The 17811-nt window shown below is 42.5% G+C and overlaps 1 protein-coding gene across 6 annotated transcripts in view; it reads right to left on the bottom strand.

Moving 5' to 3' along the window:
- The window catches only part of znf827 (zinc finger protein 827), a 68793-nt gene that overhangs the window by 21046 nt on the left and 29936 nt on the right, over positions 1-17811 (bottom strand). For all 6 annotated transcript variants that reach the window (XM_042338082.1, XM_042338096.1, XM_042338101.1 and 3 more), the window contains one exon: positions 1019-1264. In XM_042338082.1, coding sequence (XP_042194016.1) covers positions 1019-1264 — 246 coding nt within the window. The remainder of the gene's footprint in view (positions 1-1018; positions 1265-17811) is intronic.

Genomic DNA, 17811 nt, shown 5'->3' with positions numbered 1-17811 from the left:
GGGGTGAAGATCCACCTACTTGAGGATTCTTACCTTTTTGGACTAATCATCTACAAAATACACAGTCACTACACTTTACAGTAAATCCTGTGAAGTGCTTTATCCTTCTAGTGTGAAAGGCGCTACATCAAGTGAAAGGACTATTATAATAATAATCCTTGCATTTGATTTAATATCTCATCAAGTAGTCAGGACTACTCAAAGCACTTCACAGGATACTGTAAAGTGGTGTGATTTTATGTATTTTGAGGGCGAACGCAGCAGCCAATTTGTGTACATCAGTGTCCCACAGACAGCCGTGAAGCATGTGACCAATTTTGTTTGGGGGTTTGTTATTATTATTTATTATTTGATTTTCTCAGCTAAAATAGCTCTGTAGATACCGGTGCACAATTTACATTCACCCTACAACTTGGAACAGCACAAAAAACACTGATCGTAATCTGCTTGGAAGCCTTGAAAACAAAGGAACAGGAGGTGAAGAAAGGCACGCAGACACATTATATGTAAGATAACTGACGATATAACGAGCACCAAAATCAATGCAAAAAAAAGAAAATGCTGGTCAGATTGTGAACAGTTACGCTATATCCAACATAAATGACCGTGTGGGGGGGAGGGACAGAGGATAATAATAATGAATCACCTTGTCACCTCTGCATTCCAAGAAGAGATGGCATTATTAGCTATTAATAGCTCACTGAACCACCAGTAAAAGCTGCAGCCAAATATCTTGCTAGTTTGATTGACAGAGAGCTGCAAAGTGATCTTTGTGAAATGGCCCTCTGCTGGCTTTTCCTTTTTATGTCCCACCTTACAAAGGACAGATCACTGCATTGTGTCAAACTTTCCGCAAAAATAATGTCAATTAACAAAAGGGATTGGGTTGAAAGGCAATTTTCTTCAGGAATTTCAAGGTTGCAAGCCATAAAATCTTGAACCCGAACAGAGGTCAACATGCTCGAACCATCTTTACTCTTGACAATTTAGCCTTGCTACAGCATAGCCACGCAGGTACCTGAGAGTTGATAAAGAAGCTCCGATGCCATCTTCACAGATATGTCTTGAGTGAAGAGCTGGATTTCCGTACGAGGTATAACTTCAGGGGAATTTGTTGACCTTTCACTTTTCTTGGGCATTTTCACAGCCTTGCAGCTGAACAAACAACTAGAAAGTGGCGATGCTGTGTGTTCGGGCATCTCCATGTCCATGGGCTCCTGTTTTATCGTACCCATCTGCACTCCCTTTACCTTTTTATTTTCAGCTGTTGTTAGAAGAGGCAGAGAAAAAAGGTGGTATTACAAAGTAGCGTGCGTACCGTTTGGGAAAAAAATGCACCCAAGGTTTGAATGACATTCTGTTTTATTAAAATTGATATTAAAATGATTTTTCAAACCTGAGCAACATAGTCATTTGCATAATTTATTTGCCTGAAGCAATCAAACAAGACAACAACTCACAGCACACTGCCCGCAACTGAATAAAACATGCCATAAATATAAAACCATTTAGACAGAATTACATTACACTAACCAAATATTTTTTATGATGCTTAACTGTTTCTGCCAGTATGAATATCTTGTTAAATATTCGTCTCTGACAAACCCCTCTTACACACACACAGACAAACACATACATCTGTCTATTTCTCTTAGAAAGCATGAACTACCCTATTGACTAGTGTAAGTTTGTGAGTATTTTAGGTTACATAGACATACACAGAGGATGTTAAAAAGATAAAGATAAAGATAACATGAACTGGCCACACACTGCCTGTGCACATTGAAGAATGTTTGCATTATATTTGGTGTATCCGCAAACAAATATTTACTTTGGAAGCAAACTGTGTGGGAATTAATTCAACCCAACTATATAGAAACACAAAATTAATTCTACTCCTGGAAGCAATTGACGCAAGCAAGCATCAAGTACTACAGCTGAATTTGAGAGGGAATAAAAAAAGGAAAGAAGGGCAAAGTAAATAGAGATGATATGTAAATACAGGGAAGACATAAAAATGTGGAGGAATGAAGCTAACTTAAGAGAAAATTGGCCTGACGTGGGGGTCAGATGAAGGAATCAGTGGAGATGCATTCAAACAGAGACATCTAGTGACCAACAAGGTACCTTGAGCATAGTAAAATAAATCTGTTTCTCTCTCTCTCTCCCCAACTCACCTAAAACATCTATACAACAATCAGTTTAAAAGCTGGAAGTGAATTTCTATCATATAAAACATCTGACAAATATCTTTTCTGGATGTTTTGAATGCTAATTGTAATACTGAATTAGATAAAGCGTATGGAATCACAGAACATTTCATACATTGACCGTTGTATTTGATGCCTAGTTATGATTTAATTTAATGAATAAAATGCAAGTACAATAAGTGTGACTGGGTAAAACAAAAATTGTTTATTCACGATCGCTGGTCAAGCTTTCATGACAAAGATTGGTAGGCATTTCTTACTGCAAGCAGCCACAGTAATCCCCACAGCAGACACAAATCATCAATTTACGTGACCGGAAAAGAAACCAAACACAAAGGTTGTTTGACACTTCTTCCATCAAGTCTTTGAAACAAACTTCCCCTAAAATATTTACAGTAAACCTCATATAAGTCGTATCATTTGGGACCATACATTTAATTTGACTTATGCAAAGTATGAGTTATGTGAAACTTGCATAGATTATAGGAAATTCAACGGGACCTTGGCAGATGTACGACTTAATTGATTATATTATTTAAACAGATCAGACTTGAGTTTTACTGTTTAAACCAACAGTCTTAAATTCTTAAATTGGAAAAGAAAATTAAATTCGATTTAAAAATCCAGTTTGTAGCGCTTCAGAAAACAAAGGAAACTGGAATAGGATTGGAACCATTAAAATTCTGAAACTGCATTACATTGAATCATAGAAAGTTTACAGCACAGGTGGCCATTCACTCCATCATGTAGATGCTGGTTCTCAAGCTCTAATTCCATTCTCTTGGCCTTTCCCCACACCACAGAATATTATTAAATTGCAACACTCTTAGATAGCGCATTCCAGGGAAAGGCAAAGCCTCAAAATACTTTACAGGAAAAGATTAGTCAGAAACAAAGTGATTGTTGCTCTGCAGCAGCTAAGCAGCAGAAAAGGGGTATTTCTTAACATCCACATGAATCACAAGACAGACGGGATCCAAATCGAGACACCTGGGTTCAATTCCAGGCAGCGCAAAATCTTGGGCAAGTTTCCTTACTTCACACGCCTAATAATAATCCCTCCAAAACAATAATAAATTGGTCATTTTCAATCCACAACTGTTTGTGAGACACTGCTGTGCGCAATTGGCTGCTGAGTTTCGACCACAAATATATGGTCAATTCACTTTACAGTATATTCTGTGAAGCGCTTTGAGATGTCTGGAAGGCGTGAAAACCGCTATATCAAATGCAAGGATTATTATTTTTATTAAATCAATAACTCAATTAAAAAAGGGATGATGATCTGGAAATAAGCAATGAAATAAGCCAATCTGAACCATCAACACCCCATAAATAATGAAATGTCAAATTAAACATTTTGGCTAGGAATCTGGATTCAGGGAGGGAATATTGGTCAGGAAGCATTGCAAGTAATTTACAGATTGGATAACACATGAAACAGGCAGCAAAACATGTCATGGTTGAGAGGACAATCTAAATCACCAGTGTCACTTACAAGATACTCACACTGAGATACATCTTAACTCTGTTCCTGTGGGGATTCTCCCCACCAATGGTAGACAACAACAGCTATTTACATTTATTTGGGGTTTTCACATCAGGAAGAGTCTCAAAGTGCTTCACACAGGTGACTGGACACTCAATCGGGGAGGTGAGAGGGTGGGGGGAGAGAGCTGAGAAGATGACAGAATGTAAGTTTGAGAAGATAGGACTGGAGGCAAGTTTCGACGATAATAATCCTTGCATGTGATAATAAACCTTGCATTAGATACAGCATGCTACCCTGTCATTCAAACGTCTCAAAGCACTTTACTGAGTACTGTAAAGTGAATTGACTGTATTACTTTTGGGTGAAACGTGGCAGCCAATTACACACAGTAATGTCCCACAAGCAGTCGTAGATTGAGTGACCATATTACTATTATTTTTTTGGAAGGGATTATTATCCCGGAAAGCGATCCACCAATCTATAAACAACCAGGTTCCTAATTACTGCTGGTAAGCAGGCGTGCGGAGTAAGGAAACTTGCCTAAGGTTTCGCCCCCTTATGGGAATCAAACCCAGGTCCTCTCGTTTGTGAGGCAAGTGCTCTAACCAATACGTTACAGGACTCCGTATGAGGGGGAGGGACAGTGAGCGGTAGAGCGACTTCAGAATGGAGTTCAGAGAATGGAGAGAGAAAGACTGAAAACTCGCCCACGAATGGGCAGGAAGATCTTACATTCAGCCAGAACTTATATAATTTAATTAGAAGTGTTATGGTTTATTTCACTGTAGATTAAAAGGTAGGGACTCATCCTGTGTGTTACTGTAACTTTAGAAAGCATGCTCCCCCCTCCACACACACACACACACACACTCACACACAAAATCAATCTTTAGTTTTATTGTACTGGTTAATTCCTTCAGCTGCCACAAGTCTATATATTGACATTCACCTCTGCCATTCACTGTATAATGAGACTTTTTTGTAATGCGTACATTAACATGACAGAAGGCAGGAAGGCCATCAATTCTTCCACTGGGCTGGGAATATTCATTTATCTTCATGATTTAGGGCAGAAGTTTTACCCTTTATTGTGGCTCAAGCTTACAACAAGGTTATAAGGTTCTCAAGACGTGGGGGAATTACACTGGAACTAACTGGTCTGGACTTCAGAATATTTCAGTGCAACTTTTACGAAAAAAATGAAGAAAGCATGTACACTGTGGTGCTACTGTACCTAGTATCTGCCACTAGAGGCCATACAAGCATGTTAAATAGCTTATTGTCAGCATGAGCAAAACATCTGCCTTTGGCATGGTCATATTTGAATGCAGTTCACTCTTCACATACAAATAAGATGGGTGTCAATTTTTTTGTGTGCGTGATGTAGCACTTTCAGGACATTAACTTTGTCTGTTTGTTTCTTTATTACTTCAATACTTTCTACCTCACAGTAGGAACTGCCACCTTTGGCAACGTAAAAAAAATCCACGAGAATTTAAATAAAAGAGGATCATGATCAGCTTGTGGGTAACCGGATCCCACAGTCTGAACAGCTCTTTATTTCTTGTTCATATTGTTTTGGGATGGGAAAAGGGTGCTGATTGAAATGTCATGTGAAACTATCATTGGTGCCAATTATTACATCAACCAAAATTGTGGTAAAAAGCAGTCAATAGCTGTCACTGGACTGTTGGAGGTGGAGAAGATGCTCACCTTCAAAGTCAATGATAACCAATCATTACTTTTGACCCACGTGGTAGATTCATGTACCACATTTCCTCTCTTCCCAGAATTTTAATCCCACAGTAAAAGCCATGCTGACCAAGTCAACATTGCACAAAGCACTAGCTTACTTACAAAAGCAGGCATGTCAACACCTTCTGTATTTACACATTAAAGGTAACAAACTGTTTAGGCATTACAACCACAACAACAACATTACATTTGTATAGCGCCTTTCATGTCAGGAGGACAGTCAATGTTTTGGATCCGAACTGTGGGGCAGGATCAGGGAGGGTGGGGTGGGGAAGGAGGGTGGCCGAAGGCACAGTCGAAGAGAAGGGTCTTGAGATGGGACTTGAAAAAGGCGAGGGATGGGCCGAGACGGAGGGACTGCGGGATGGAGTTCCAGAGTAGTGGGGGCAGAGTGACTGAAGGCTCATCCGACAATGGTGGGGCAGGTAAGGTGAGAGCATAGAGCAGGTCAGAGCCCACTGAGCGGAGGGAGCGTGCAGGATGGTAGGGGTTTACAACAACAATTTGGATTTATAAGCGCCCTCCACACCGGACGGTGTCTCAGAGCGCTTCACAGTAATGGATCCCAGGGCCGAGCCAGGGGGACGGGGAAGAAGGTGGTCAAAGGCGTGTTCGAAAAGAAAGGTCTTCAGCCAAGACCTGAAAATAGGAAGAGAGAGGGCGAGGCGAAGGGAGTGAGGAAGGGAATTTCAGAGCAGAGGATTTGAAGACAAGAGTGAGGATTTTGAAGTCGATCCTCTCTGGGACAGGCAGCCAGTGCAGTCTGGCAAGTCTGGGGTAATCGGGGAGTGGAGTTTGGTGCGGGTAAGAATGCGGGCGGCAGAGTTCTGGATGACCTGAATTTTATGAATGGTAGTGGAGGGGAGACCGCCGAGGAGGGCATTTGAATACTTCAGCCGAGGTTTAGGAGGTTGCAGAGGTAGGGAGGAGCAAGGCCATGGAGGACTTTGAAAGTGAGGACCAAGATCTTGAATTGCATCCTCTGTGTGATGGGAAGCCAATGGAGTCAGACGAGGATGGGGTTGATAGGGTCTTGGAGCCTAGTGCAGGTGAGGACACGGCTGCATAGTTCTGCTTGATCTGCAGCCTATGGAAGGAGGCGTTCGGGAAGTCGACAAGCAGAGCGATGGCATAGTTGAGCCTGGATGTAATGAAGACATGTATAAGAGTTTCAACGGCCTGAGGGGTGAGGCAGTGGCAGAGTTGAGCGATGTTGCGGAGGTGGGGGAAGGCAGAGCAGGTCATGGCACAGATGTGGGGGAGAAAGGACAGTTGAGGGTCGAACAAGATGCCTAGGATCCTGACTGGCTCAGTGAGGTTGAGTGTGCATCCGTGGATGCTGATGCTGTCAGCGCTTGAGGTGCTGAGGCGCTGGTGAGAGCCAAGCAAGAGGGCCTCAGTCTTATTGACATTCAACTGCAGGAAGTTCGCTCTCATCCAGGACTTGATGTCCGACTTGATGTCTGTGAGGACAACAGTGGTCCTGGAATCGAGGGTGGAGGCAGAGAGTTAGAGTTGGGTGTCATCCACATACATGTGGAAGTTGACCCCATGTCTGTGGATGATGTCACCAAGGGGGAGCATGTAGATAATGAAAAGGAAAGGGCCAATGACAGAGCCCTGAGGGACGCCACACATGACGGTGCGGGGGCTGGAGGAGAAGCTGTTAGTGGCAACAAAGTGGAGACGGTGGGAGAGATAGGATTCAAACCAGGCAAGGGCAGGTCTGCGAAGATTGAGCTGAGAGGAGAGGTAGTGTAGGAGGATAGAGTGGTCGACAGTATCGAAGGGAGCGGAGAGGTTGAGGAGGACAAGGAGCCAGGTTCAAGCCACACATTGGGAATTTGTAGCCATAGTCTAGATTGAAACTCCAATGGGGAACCAGTCAATTTTGGAGATATCATCTTTCAGTCCCAGTTAATCTAAGATCCCATCTGCCTATTCAGGTGGATGTCAAAGATCCCATGGCACCACTTGAAAACTGAAGGGAATTTCTCCCAGCGTCCTGATCCAACAATTCTCCAAATAAAATTGTTCATAAACTTCATGGCTGTTTGGGGGACAAATTGACTGCTGAGTTTGCCTCAAAACATAAGAGTCACTACCCTTTTGTAGATGCTGTGAAATGCTTTGAGATATCACTCCAATGTGAAACATGCCATATCAAATGCAAGGATTATTATGATACAGCTCCTTCCACTGAGAAAAATGCCTGAAAGCACTTCTCAGAGATGGTACAGGAAGTCTAGCAAACGGGGAGACACTGGGGATAAGGAGGGAATTGGCTCAGGGTGCAATAAAAGAGGGAATTTTACATAAAAGTTTTGAAAGAGGGACAGAGAAGGTGTGAGGCAGAGAGATTTAGGGAGCAAGTTCTAGAGAGGTAAACTGGCTGAAAATTTACCCACTGATTGTGGGGTAAGGGGAGGGGGGAGAATGTGGAGCAGCATTGCATCTCACAGTCACATTTACACTTTGCAATACATCAAAGGTAAAAAGCACAATTTCATTTTATTTCTCTTTTCTCATAAAATTGTATCAGTGTCCTCTTGCTTGGGAATTAGCAGTTTGCTTTATTTTTTCTGTGATTGGGGTCTCTCACCCATGAGAATCAGAATAATCCTTTCATTTGATATAGCAACTTATCACGTTGTTGAGACGTCTCAAAGTGCGTCACAGAATATACGATAAAGTGAATATACTATAAAGTGAAGTGGTTCGAGTCCTACCTCACAAACCGCCAGCAGTACATTTGCACAAACGGCTTCTCCTCCCGCTCTCACTCGGTTACCTGATGGGTACCCCAAGGATCCATCCTTGGCCCCCTCCTCTTTCTGATCTACATGCTCCCTCTTGGGGATGTCATCAGCAGACATGGGGTACATTTCCACACATATGCGGACGACACCCAACTCTATTTTTCCACCTCTCTTTGCGACCCCCAGTCCCCTGATGTTCTGTCAGCCTTCAAAACTATGCCGCCCGCATTCTCACCCTCACCAAACTCCATCCCCGATCACCCCAGTCCTTGCCATTCTGCATTGGCTGCCTATCCCAGAGAGGATCGATTTCAAGATCCTCACCCTTGTATTCAAGTCCCTGGACTCCTCTGCACCCCTCCTATCTCTCTGACCTCCTCTCTCCTCAAAATAGAATCCGCTGCCTTTGTTCCTCCAGGTCTGGCCTCCTCCTCGTCCCCCGAGGTCTCCGCTCCATCCTCGGCGGTCGTGCCTTCAGCCACTATGCCCCGAGGCTCTGGAATTCCCTTCCTCATTCCCTTTGCCTCGCTCCCTCTCTTCCTATTTTCAGGTCCCCGCTGAAGACCTTTCTTTTCGCCTTTGGTCACCTTCCTCCCCCTCCCCCTGGCTCGGTCCCGGGATCTGTTGCTGTGAAGCGCTCTGAGACGCCGTCCACGTGGAGGGCGCTATATAAATCCAAGTTGTTGTTGTTGAATTGACTGCATATTTTGTGGGCAAAACGCGGCAGCCAATTGCGCACAGCAGTGTCCCACAAACAGTCGTGGATTGAGTAACCAGTTTATCTGTTTATTATTATTTTTTGATTGTTCTGTGGGTGTGCGCTCCCTTGTCTTTCTTTGCCTGGAGAACACAGGAATGGGTTGGCACGAGACTCTGAGTGCATGTTAGCTACTGCTGAAATGTAACCAGCGTGGAATGCTGGTAAACTGTTTGGCTTGTTTTGCTCAGGAATACCCTGCCAGTTAGGGTCTTGGCTTACAGAGTTATCAGAAACTAAGCGGGAAGTTTCCCTTAGTTCAGCAACATGTCTAACTCTATTCATCAATAGGATTTCATATGACTTCTGAACACAGTACCGTCAAAAGAGAAACCTTATGTGGGAGGATTTGTTGTAAGACGAGCAAAGACAATATATCATCCATTCCATTTGAGTCAACCTTTACATTCTTACTCCAAAGTTTTAGTGATTGATGGGCCCGTCAATCACCAACACATTGGAATGAGAGAGACTTGTCCTGATCCAGTTATTTGATTACCAAGTCCATCATGAGAGCTGAGTTATCTTAAATAATAATAATCCTTGCATTTTGATATAGCGCTATTCACGTCTTATCGATGTCTCAAAGCGCTTCACAGAATGTACTGTAAAGTGAATTGACTGTATATTTGTGGGCGAAACGCGGCAGCCAGTTGCGCACGGCAGTGTCCCACAAACAGTCATGGATTGAAAATGACCAATTTATTATTGTTTTGTTTTGGAAAGATTATTATTAGGCGTGTGGAGTAAGGAAACTTGCCCAAGGTTTCGCCTGCCTGGAATTGAACCCAGGTGTCTTGCTGGCAAGGCGAGTGCTCTAACCACTGAGCTACAGGACTCCACGTAGCTCGGTGATTAAATCTCCCTTTGCTAGGAATGTGGCTTTGGAGTCAGCTTCAGAATCCCAGCTTCCTCTCTGATAGTACTCAAAATGATGGGAATTTGCTAAGATAAATGGAGAGAAACTATTTTCACTGGTTAGTGAGTCAGTAACTTAACAACAACTTGCATTTATACAGCTCATACAATTAAGATCACCATCAAAAAATGAGATCACTGCTCCCCTCCCCCCATCCAAAACAAAGTGTTAGGATTTTTGTTACAAAAAGCAGAGGGTTATTTGGCCATAGAGTGTCTTACAACCAAACGGTGCTTGAAGCAGATTCCATGAAAGCTTTCAAAAGGAAATTGGAAAAATATTTGAAAAGGAAAAAAATGTGAAAGTATATGAGGACCTAGAGATCTATATCTTTTTCTGATGCAAGCCAGAGCTTCCTTCCTTCTCGTTCCATCTGGGTTGAGAGAGTGTAAAGGGTAACACAATTGAAGTGGATGATATATTGTCTTTGCTTGTTTTACAACAAACCCTCCCATATAAGGTCTCTCTTTTGACGGCATTGTGTTCAGGAGTCGGTGGATGTTTTCTTGTGCCAGTTTCTCCGCTGGCCTCTTGGAACAGAATAAGCAGACAGAGGAAATCCAGGTTAACTGTGTTACACCCATAAGCAGGTGCTGTTTGGTCTCTGGGACAGACAATGCTCTCTGCTGACTGAACTAGAACATCTACTCACACCTATTCAAAGGAGATTTCCCCATCCTTCCTTTGGATCAACTTCTCTCTTTGGCTTTATCATAAAATACTGTCAAAGTGCGATGGGGAGGGATGGGGGGGGGGGGGTGAGAGGAATTTCTACTTTTGAGTTTGGGCCATTCCTATCTCTGGAAAAACCTTTCCTATTCAAGTAGTTATGACGCCCAATTTTGGTATATTGACAAGACTTCTATATTGCCAAGGTATATAATTAGCAACTATTATTCCTAATTCCATTCCCAGAATCTCGCTCCTGCGCCCAACTTTTGTTTTTTCTTAAATATTTTGCTTGAGTTCGATTTGAATTGTTTTTATATAAAAACTCAAGCATTTTTAATTTAACTAGGGTTATAACTACGAGAGTGAAAGATGAAAATTGGAATTTTATTTCTCTCCTGGAGGGTTGGTGGAGTGTGGAATGGATTGTCAGAATGGATTGTCTGTTGGTACTTTTAAAAGGGAATTAGAATTAACAGAAGGATATAACAGGACACCGGGAAAGAACAGGGAATTGGGATTACGATACAGTTGGCGTTATTTTTTGAAGGAACAAAAATATTTATTATAATTAGTTGAATGGCCTTCTACTTCTCACAGATTTCTACAGAGAGGGCAGGGAAACTAAATGGATAGCTTTTTGGCACAGACAACATCTTGCACTTATATAGTGCCCTCCATGGAGGGTGTCCCAGAGACACGATAGAACGTCTCCAACCTTCTAGTATTTTATGATCAAATAACAAACAGGATATATAGGCAATTCACTTCACAGTATATCCTCTGAAGCACTTTTGAGACGTCTCAACGCGTGATAAGGTACTATATCACAATGCAAGGATTATTATATATTATATCCACCAAACAGCAAAAACAAATTACATTTGTTTAGCGCCTTTCACGTCAGCAGGATGTCCCAAGGTGCTGGACAGTCAGCGTGGAATCAGGAGGGTGAGGGCAGGAAGGGTAGGGAATAAACAACAGGGAATATGGAAGAGATATGGAGGGGGGGGGGTTGAGGGGGAGAGAAGAGGGGGAAAAGCTGCATGGATCAAGACAGGAAGATGAGATGAGACTCTTTGTGGTCAATTTGGCCAGTTGATACAGCAAAGAGAAAGGAACAAAGCACTGCAGCTCAAGAGGAGCAACACTACCAGGACCAGTGTCTCTTCCCAAAGAAAATCACCTCTCGGGCACTCAGACCCCCTAAATCAGACAGGATGAGACTGTTAGTAAAGGGCTGTGCCCTGTGGTACCGGGAGTAGTGCATTTCACATGCAACTTTTAGAACAATTACAGTTTTATATCCATTGCGGTTTCATTTGGAAAGCTGCCCAATTGGATTTGTCCTACATCTGTATTGAGAACTCAACGGGGCTGCGTCTTGCAACTGCAGCAGGGACCACATCCACTTTTGGATGGCTTACACATGTTGAGATATGAGAGCACAATAAAACTTTTCATTCAACCTTTGATTATTTTTTCCCCCCAACAACTTTTGCTTTTGGAATTTGTTCCAAGTATTCTTCTGTTTGACGAGCCAAGAGTGAATTACTAGCGCAGTGTCGAACCAAGTTACATCCTTCCCTACTATGCAGGCAAAGTGCCTGGAACTTGGGAGAGAATTTGGCATTCTGATCTCCCATTCCCCCAGACTCACAACCTTCTCGCACTGATAGGACTACTTTCAGTGCTAAATTTCCTTTGCAAAACTCCCGACACTCCACGGAGATGTTTTATTGTTTTTTTTCAAATGGATGAGAAATTTGACCCAGAAACTAAACGTAGATCAGCAGCCCTGGTGATTAAATCAGAAAAGGAAAAGCTGATGTGATCAATTTTGCACATTTTTACTCGACTACAACAGCCTTTCTTCAGAACCATGAATTTCCAATTCATAGGATAATTAATTGTGCAGTATTGGTTTTACTTTTTTTCCACAGTAATGTAGATGCTACAGTACATTTTGTCAAAGAATATTACAATGCAGTCCAATAGTGGGGATCTATCTTACAGTATTTCTCATGTTGATTCCTCAATTAACATGCCTTTTACCCCATGGGAACAGCATTTGTGCGAGTCTGATTCCTTTTCAAGTAAGGAATCCCATTAATACCACAAATTAGACCCCTGCTCAAAAAAAAGACATAAAAATTTCACTAATTTGACATCCACAAGGGATATAAGATTTCCATTTGTAAAGTCAAATACAAAACGTTCTATTTTATAAATAGGGGTGTTAGAACATCACAGCAGAGTCAACACTAAACCTGTACAAATCTGTTATTAGGCTGCAGTTAGCGTATTGTGTCTAGTTTTGGGTGACGCACTTAACGATGAATGTCAAGGCCATGGGAAGGATACAGAAAAGATTCATTAGGATTAATGGCTTTACTTATGAGGAGAAATTAGAGAAACACAAAGCATTATTGGATCATGGAATGCCCGAACCAAAATCAATGTTTGACGCAGAATCCATAAAAGCTTTGGAAAAATACTTGCAAAAAAAATACATAGAACATTATGGAGAAAGGAATAGGAAAGGAGAGCCAGCACAGGCATGATAGGCTGAACGACCTTCTGTGCTATACGATTCTAGGATTCCACCAATAAAATAGAAATCTCAGTAGTTCCCTGCTCACCATTTCTGAAATCAACTACACTTGGATCAACCTCAGGGGTCAGTACTGGAACCCCTCTTGTGCCTCTTATTATAATAATAATCCTTGTATTTGATATAGCACTGTTCACGTCTTCTAGACATCTCAAAGCGTTTTACAGAATATACTGTAAAGTGAATTGACTGTATATTTGTGGGTGAAATGCGGTAGTCAATTGCGCACAGCAGTGAATTTATTATTGTTTTGTTTTCTTGAAGGATTATTATCAGACGTGTGGAGTAAGGAAACTTCCCCAAGGTTTCGCTCTGCCGAGAATCGAACACTTGCTTCCAAAGCGAGTGCTCTAACCACTGAGCTACAGGACTCTACATCTGTGTCAACCTGGTTCGGTTGGTAGCACTCTTATCTCTGGTTCAGAAGGTTGTGGGCTCAAGCTCCATGTCAGGAACTCATTCAAGGCTAACAATTTAGTGCAGTGTTGGTGTGTGCTGCATTGTCAGAGATGCTGGATGAGATGTTAAACCAAAGTCCCGTCTGCCTGTTTAGGTGGTAATTAAAGATCCCGTTGGCATATTCAAATGCCTTTGAATGCTGTCAATAGGAAAACGATTCAACAGAAACAACAACAAAATTACATTTGTATAACGTCTTTCAAGTCGGGAAGACGTCCCAAGGCGCTGGACAGTCAGAATTTCGGACCCGAGCTGGAGGGCAGCTTGGGTGAAGCAGGGTGATCAAAAGCACGATCAAAGAGGAGTCTTGAGATGGGTCTTGAAGGAGGCAAGGGAGGGGGCGAGGCAGAGGGACTGTGGGATGGAATTCCAGAGGGTGCGGGGCAGAGTAGCAGAAACCCCACACGCCAATGGTGGGGCGAGCGAGGTGAAGCAGGCCGGAGCCCGCTGAGCGGAGGGAGTGAACAGGATGGTAGGGGGTTAGAAGGTCGCAGATGTAGGGGGGCGCAAGACCGTGGAAGGGCTTGCAAAAAAGTGTGGAGGTGCTGACAGGAGCCGATCAGGAGAGCCTCAGCTTCGTTGACGTACAACTGAAGAAAGTTAGCTCTCATTCAGGACTTGATGTCATTTGTCACCTTGACCGGGGGTGTTTCTGTGTTGTAGGCGACACGGAAACCCAATTGGAGGGGTTCGTGAAGGGAGTGGCGGGAGAGAAAGAAGCGAAGCTGGGAAGCAACAATTCATTCCAGGACCTTGGAAAGGAAAGGGAGGTTGGAGATGGGGTGGTAGTTTGAGAGTAGAGATGGGTCCAGGGAGGGGGTTTTTTTAAAAGGAAAAGATTGATGAAGGCAATTTTTAATGGGGTGGGAACAGTACCAGTGGACAGGGAGGGGTTTATGATGTCTGTGAGTAGAGGGGCAAGGAGGTGGCGCTGGGAGGTAAGGAGATGAGTAGGGATGTGGTTGAGGGAGCAGGTGGTCAGTTTTATGCGGGAGAATTCAAAATTCAAAAGAGAAAGGAAGTTCCCCTTGTGTCCTGGCCATAAATCGCCCAAATAAAATGAGTCATTTGCTTCATGGCTGTTTGTGCGACATTGCTGTGTGCAAATTGTTTGTTGGGTTCACATACAAATATGCAGCAAGTACACTTTACAATAAATCCTGTGAATTGCTTTGAGATGGTGAAGAAGTGCTTGCATTTCTCAACATTGCACTGACTCAGGATGAATCTATTGCCTTGCCTCAATAATCTGTGGTAATGACATAGCTGTTTAATTTGGACAAAGTGACAAGGAGAGAGCATGGTGGAAAAGTTCTTCCTCTGAGCTCTGAGGAGAGACATAGGAATACTGAGAGAAGTTTTTTCAATTTTATTCAGCGATGATGGTTAATTGTAAAAGCAGAAGATAAATTGGCAAAACTTACCAAAAAAAGAAAATCTGAGCTTGAGTCAATGAATCCACCATATGTGGCAGCTGATGAAACAAGAGATGTTAAAGAAATCTCTGAATAAAATCCCAAAATAATTTCTCTCTCTTAATGTTCCCTAGCCTCTCCTCTACAGCAACTCCAGCTCATAGCAGAACTTTTCCGCCATGCTCTTTCCTCGTCACTTTGTCCAGTTAGGTCAATTCGAATTAGGCAGCCATGAACTTAACATTGGTATTGAGGCAAGGAGCTAGAATTCGGACAGGCTAAGGCAGTGTAGTGTTGAGTGATGCAAGCTCTCCTACATGCAAGACTTTTCTCAGATTGCATTCACGTCATGTCTCAAACCCACCATTAAAGAAAGTCCCTGGGGGCACAGAGTTATTGCTTGCCTTTCTGGCAATAAGAAATTATTTTAAAATATTGAACGGATAAATATTTAGGTTAGAGTTTGAATAGAAATATACAAAACTGTGGAATCTAACAAAATATATTCATGATCTCCCTTGTCCTCCATATATAGGTCTTGTTATTGGAGGCAGCAATAGACACCAAGTGGACCCAGGAAGGAAACAAAAGAGAGAGCAAGGCGGGACAATAGTAACAATAATAATCCTAGCATTTAATAAAGTGCCTTTCACATCAGGACGACATTTCAAAGAGCTCCACAAGATTTAGCATGAAATGTAATGACTGAAGTATTGGCAGCCAATACCCCAGAGCAATACCCCACAACAGTGATGAAGTGAATGACCAATTTGATCAGGTGGGGGGGGTGTGGGGGTAAGTGGAATTTTTGGCCAGAATACTGGGGAAAACTCCCTTCCCTTTTTGAGAAGCGCCATGGGATCTTTAATGTCCACCTGAACAGGCAGACAGGACCTCGGTTCAACATCTCATCCGAAGGTCAGCATCTCCAACAATGCAGTCTCCCCCCCACACCCCCCAGCACTGTATTGGAGTGTCAGTCTAGACTACTTGTCCAGACTTGAACCTGCAACCTTCTGACTCGGAGGCGAGAGTACTGCCAACTGAGCCAGGCTGACCCTAATGGCAGTGTGTAGACTACCTTCAAAGAATGAACAAGTCCACACCAAAGGAAGGTTAAACTAATATTTGTATTAATTTATTTATCCTTCACATACAGAATGAATTAGGAAACGTTGACTTGATCCGAGTGAGAGAGAAAAAGGAGAGAGAAAAAAGAATCAGGCAGACAAACGTCCTGCTCTGCTCCAAATGACTATCCAATGACCCATACTGGATCATTCCTGGGATCTCTGGGCACCTCTAGAGCTGCAAGATAGGAGCAGGAATTGTGTGAGGGAAGCAGTTAACCTGCAGCCTTTTGTTCTGTGGGACAATTGCAACAGCAACTCTCGAGTGTTAGTGTTACAATGAGCTGCAAAATCCCACCAAAATATCCACGTTCTTAAGGTTGAAGAAAATAAACAACCCACGACTGTTAGATTTTAGTCAGTCACGGACTAAGCTTAGGAAATGATGTTTAGAATTTACTTTTGCTCATTTTTAAAATGGAGAATAAACAGGAAGCTTCTCACTCGAATTAAAAAAGAAGTACAATAGTCTGGCATGTGCTAAAGCAATTTATGGGGTTGATTAAAAGTTAACAATGTTTTAAATTAGAGGACTTTGTGCAGCAGTCCTGGAGTTCCGAGAGAATCAGAACTTTCAGTAATCTCCCTGAACTCAAGAGTCTGTCTTTAACACCCGCCTTGTCTTGACCTCAAACCATAGGTAAGCATCACGGTGACATTAAACAGTTTGCATGATTAAGAACAGTCATTAGGATTTATTCATGTTATGTAATTTATGCTATTCAGACAGCAATGGCAGAGACAGGGAGACAAGTTCCCTAAAAGAGAAAAAGGGCACTTTTGCTCCAGGCTTTTCTCACATATCCAGTATTGTTATCTGGCTAGCAGAGATCACACAAAACAGGAAGCTGGTGGTTCAGGAATTTGCAAACCTCTCAACGTCAACACAAATTTACACCATGAATCAAGAGTCCCTTGGTAACTTTGGCTTTTCAGCATAAATTGCATCTCCTGAATGGAGAGGCAACTAGTGTGTAAGGTATGAGCAGATTCGGAGCCAGGAAACCAGGCTACAATCTGCTGCAGAGGCAAGGTTATAATAATAATAATCCTTGCATTTGATATAGCGCTTTATCACGTCTTTGAGATGTCTCAAAGTGCTTCACAGAATATACTGTAATGTGAATTGATTGTATATTTTGTGAGCGAAACCCAGCAGTCAATTGCGCACAGCAGTGTCCCACAAACAGACGTGGATTGAGCGACTAAATATTGTTATTAATGTAAAAGCAGAATCTGATGTTACAGCAGTGTCAATGGCCAAACAAAATATATGGTTAAAGCATGAACTTCCACAACAATATTTAAACCTCAGTGTTATATATTTGATCTGACTATCACGCAATGCCCAAAAAAAACAAGATACTAATGAGAGAAAGACATTAATCAATTCCTACAAAATTCTAATAGTTACCTTAACTCCCTGGCTCACCAAACTGTACACCAGGTGTCTGGAATTTGTACCTAGCTGGACCTGGCCTGAAACCGAATTTTAATTTTAAAAAATCCGCAGAACCACTCTCTATCCACGTATCTGCGGCTCACTCTTCTAGCTTTCCCCCACACCTCATCGTGCTGCATGGATGCCCTTCAGTGGCCAGAGATATCCCTTTGACTCAGTTTGAATCCCAC

The sequence above is a fragment of the Callorhinchus milii genome, unplaced genomic scaffold (assembly GCF_018977255.1).
Source record: "Callorhinchus milii isolate IMCB2004 unplaced genomic scaffold, IMCB_Cmil_1.0 Scaffold1, whole genome shotgun sequence".
Taxonomy (NCBI): Eukaryota; Metazoa; Chordata; class Chondrichthyes; order Chimaeriformes; family Callorhinchidae; genus Callorhinchus; species Callorhinchus milii.
This window is presented reverse-complemented; position numbering and strand designations above follow the sequence as displayed.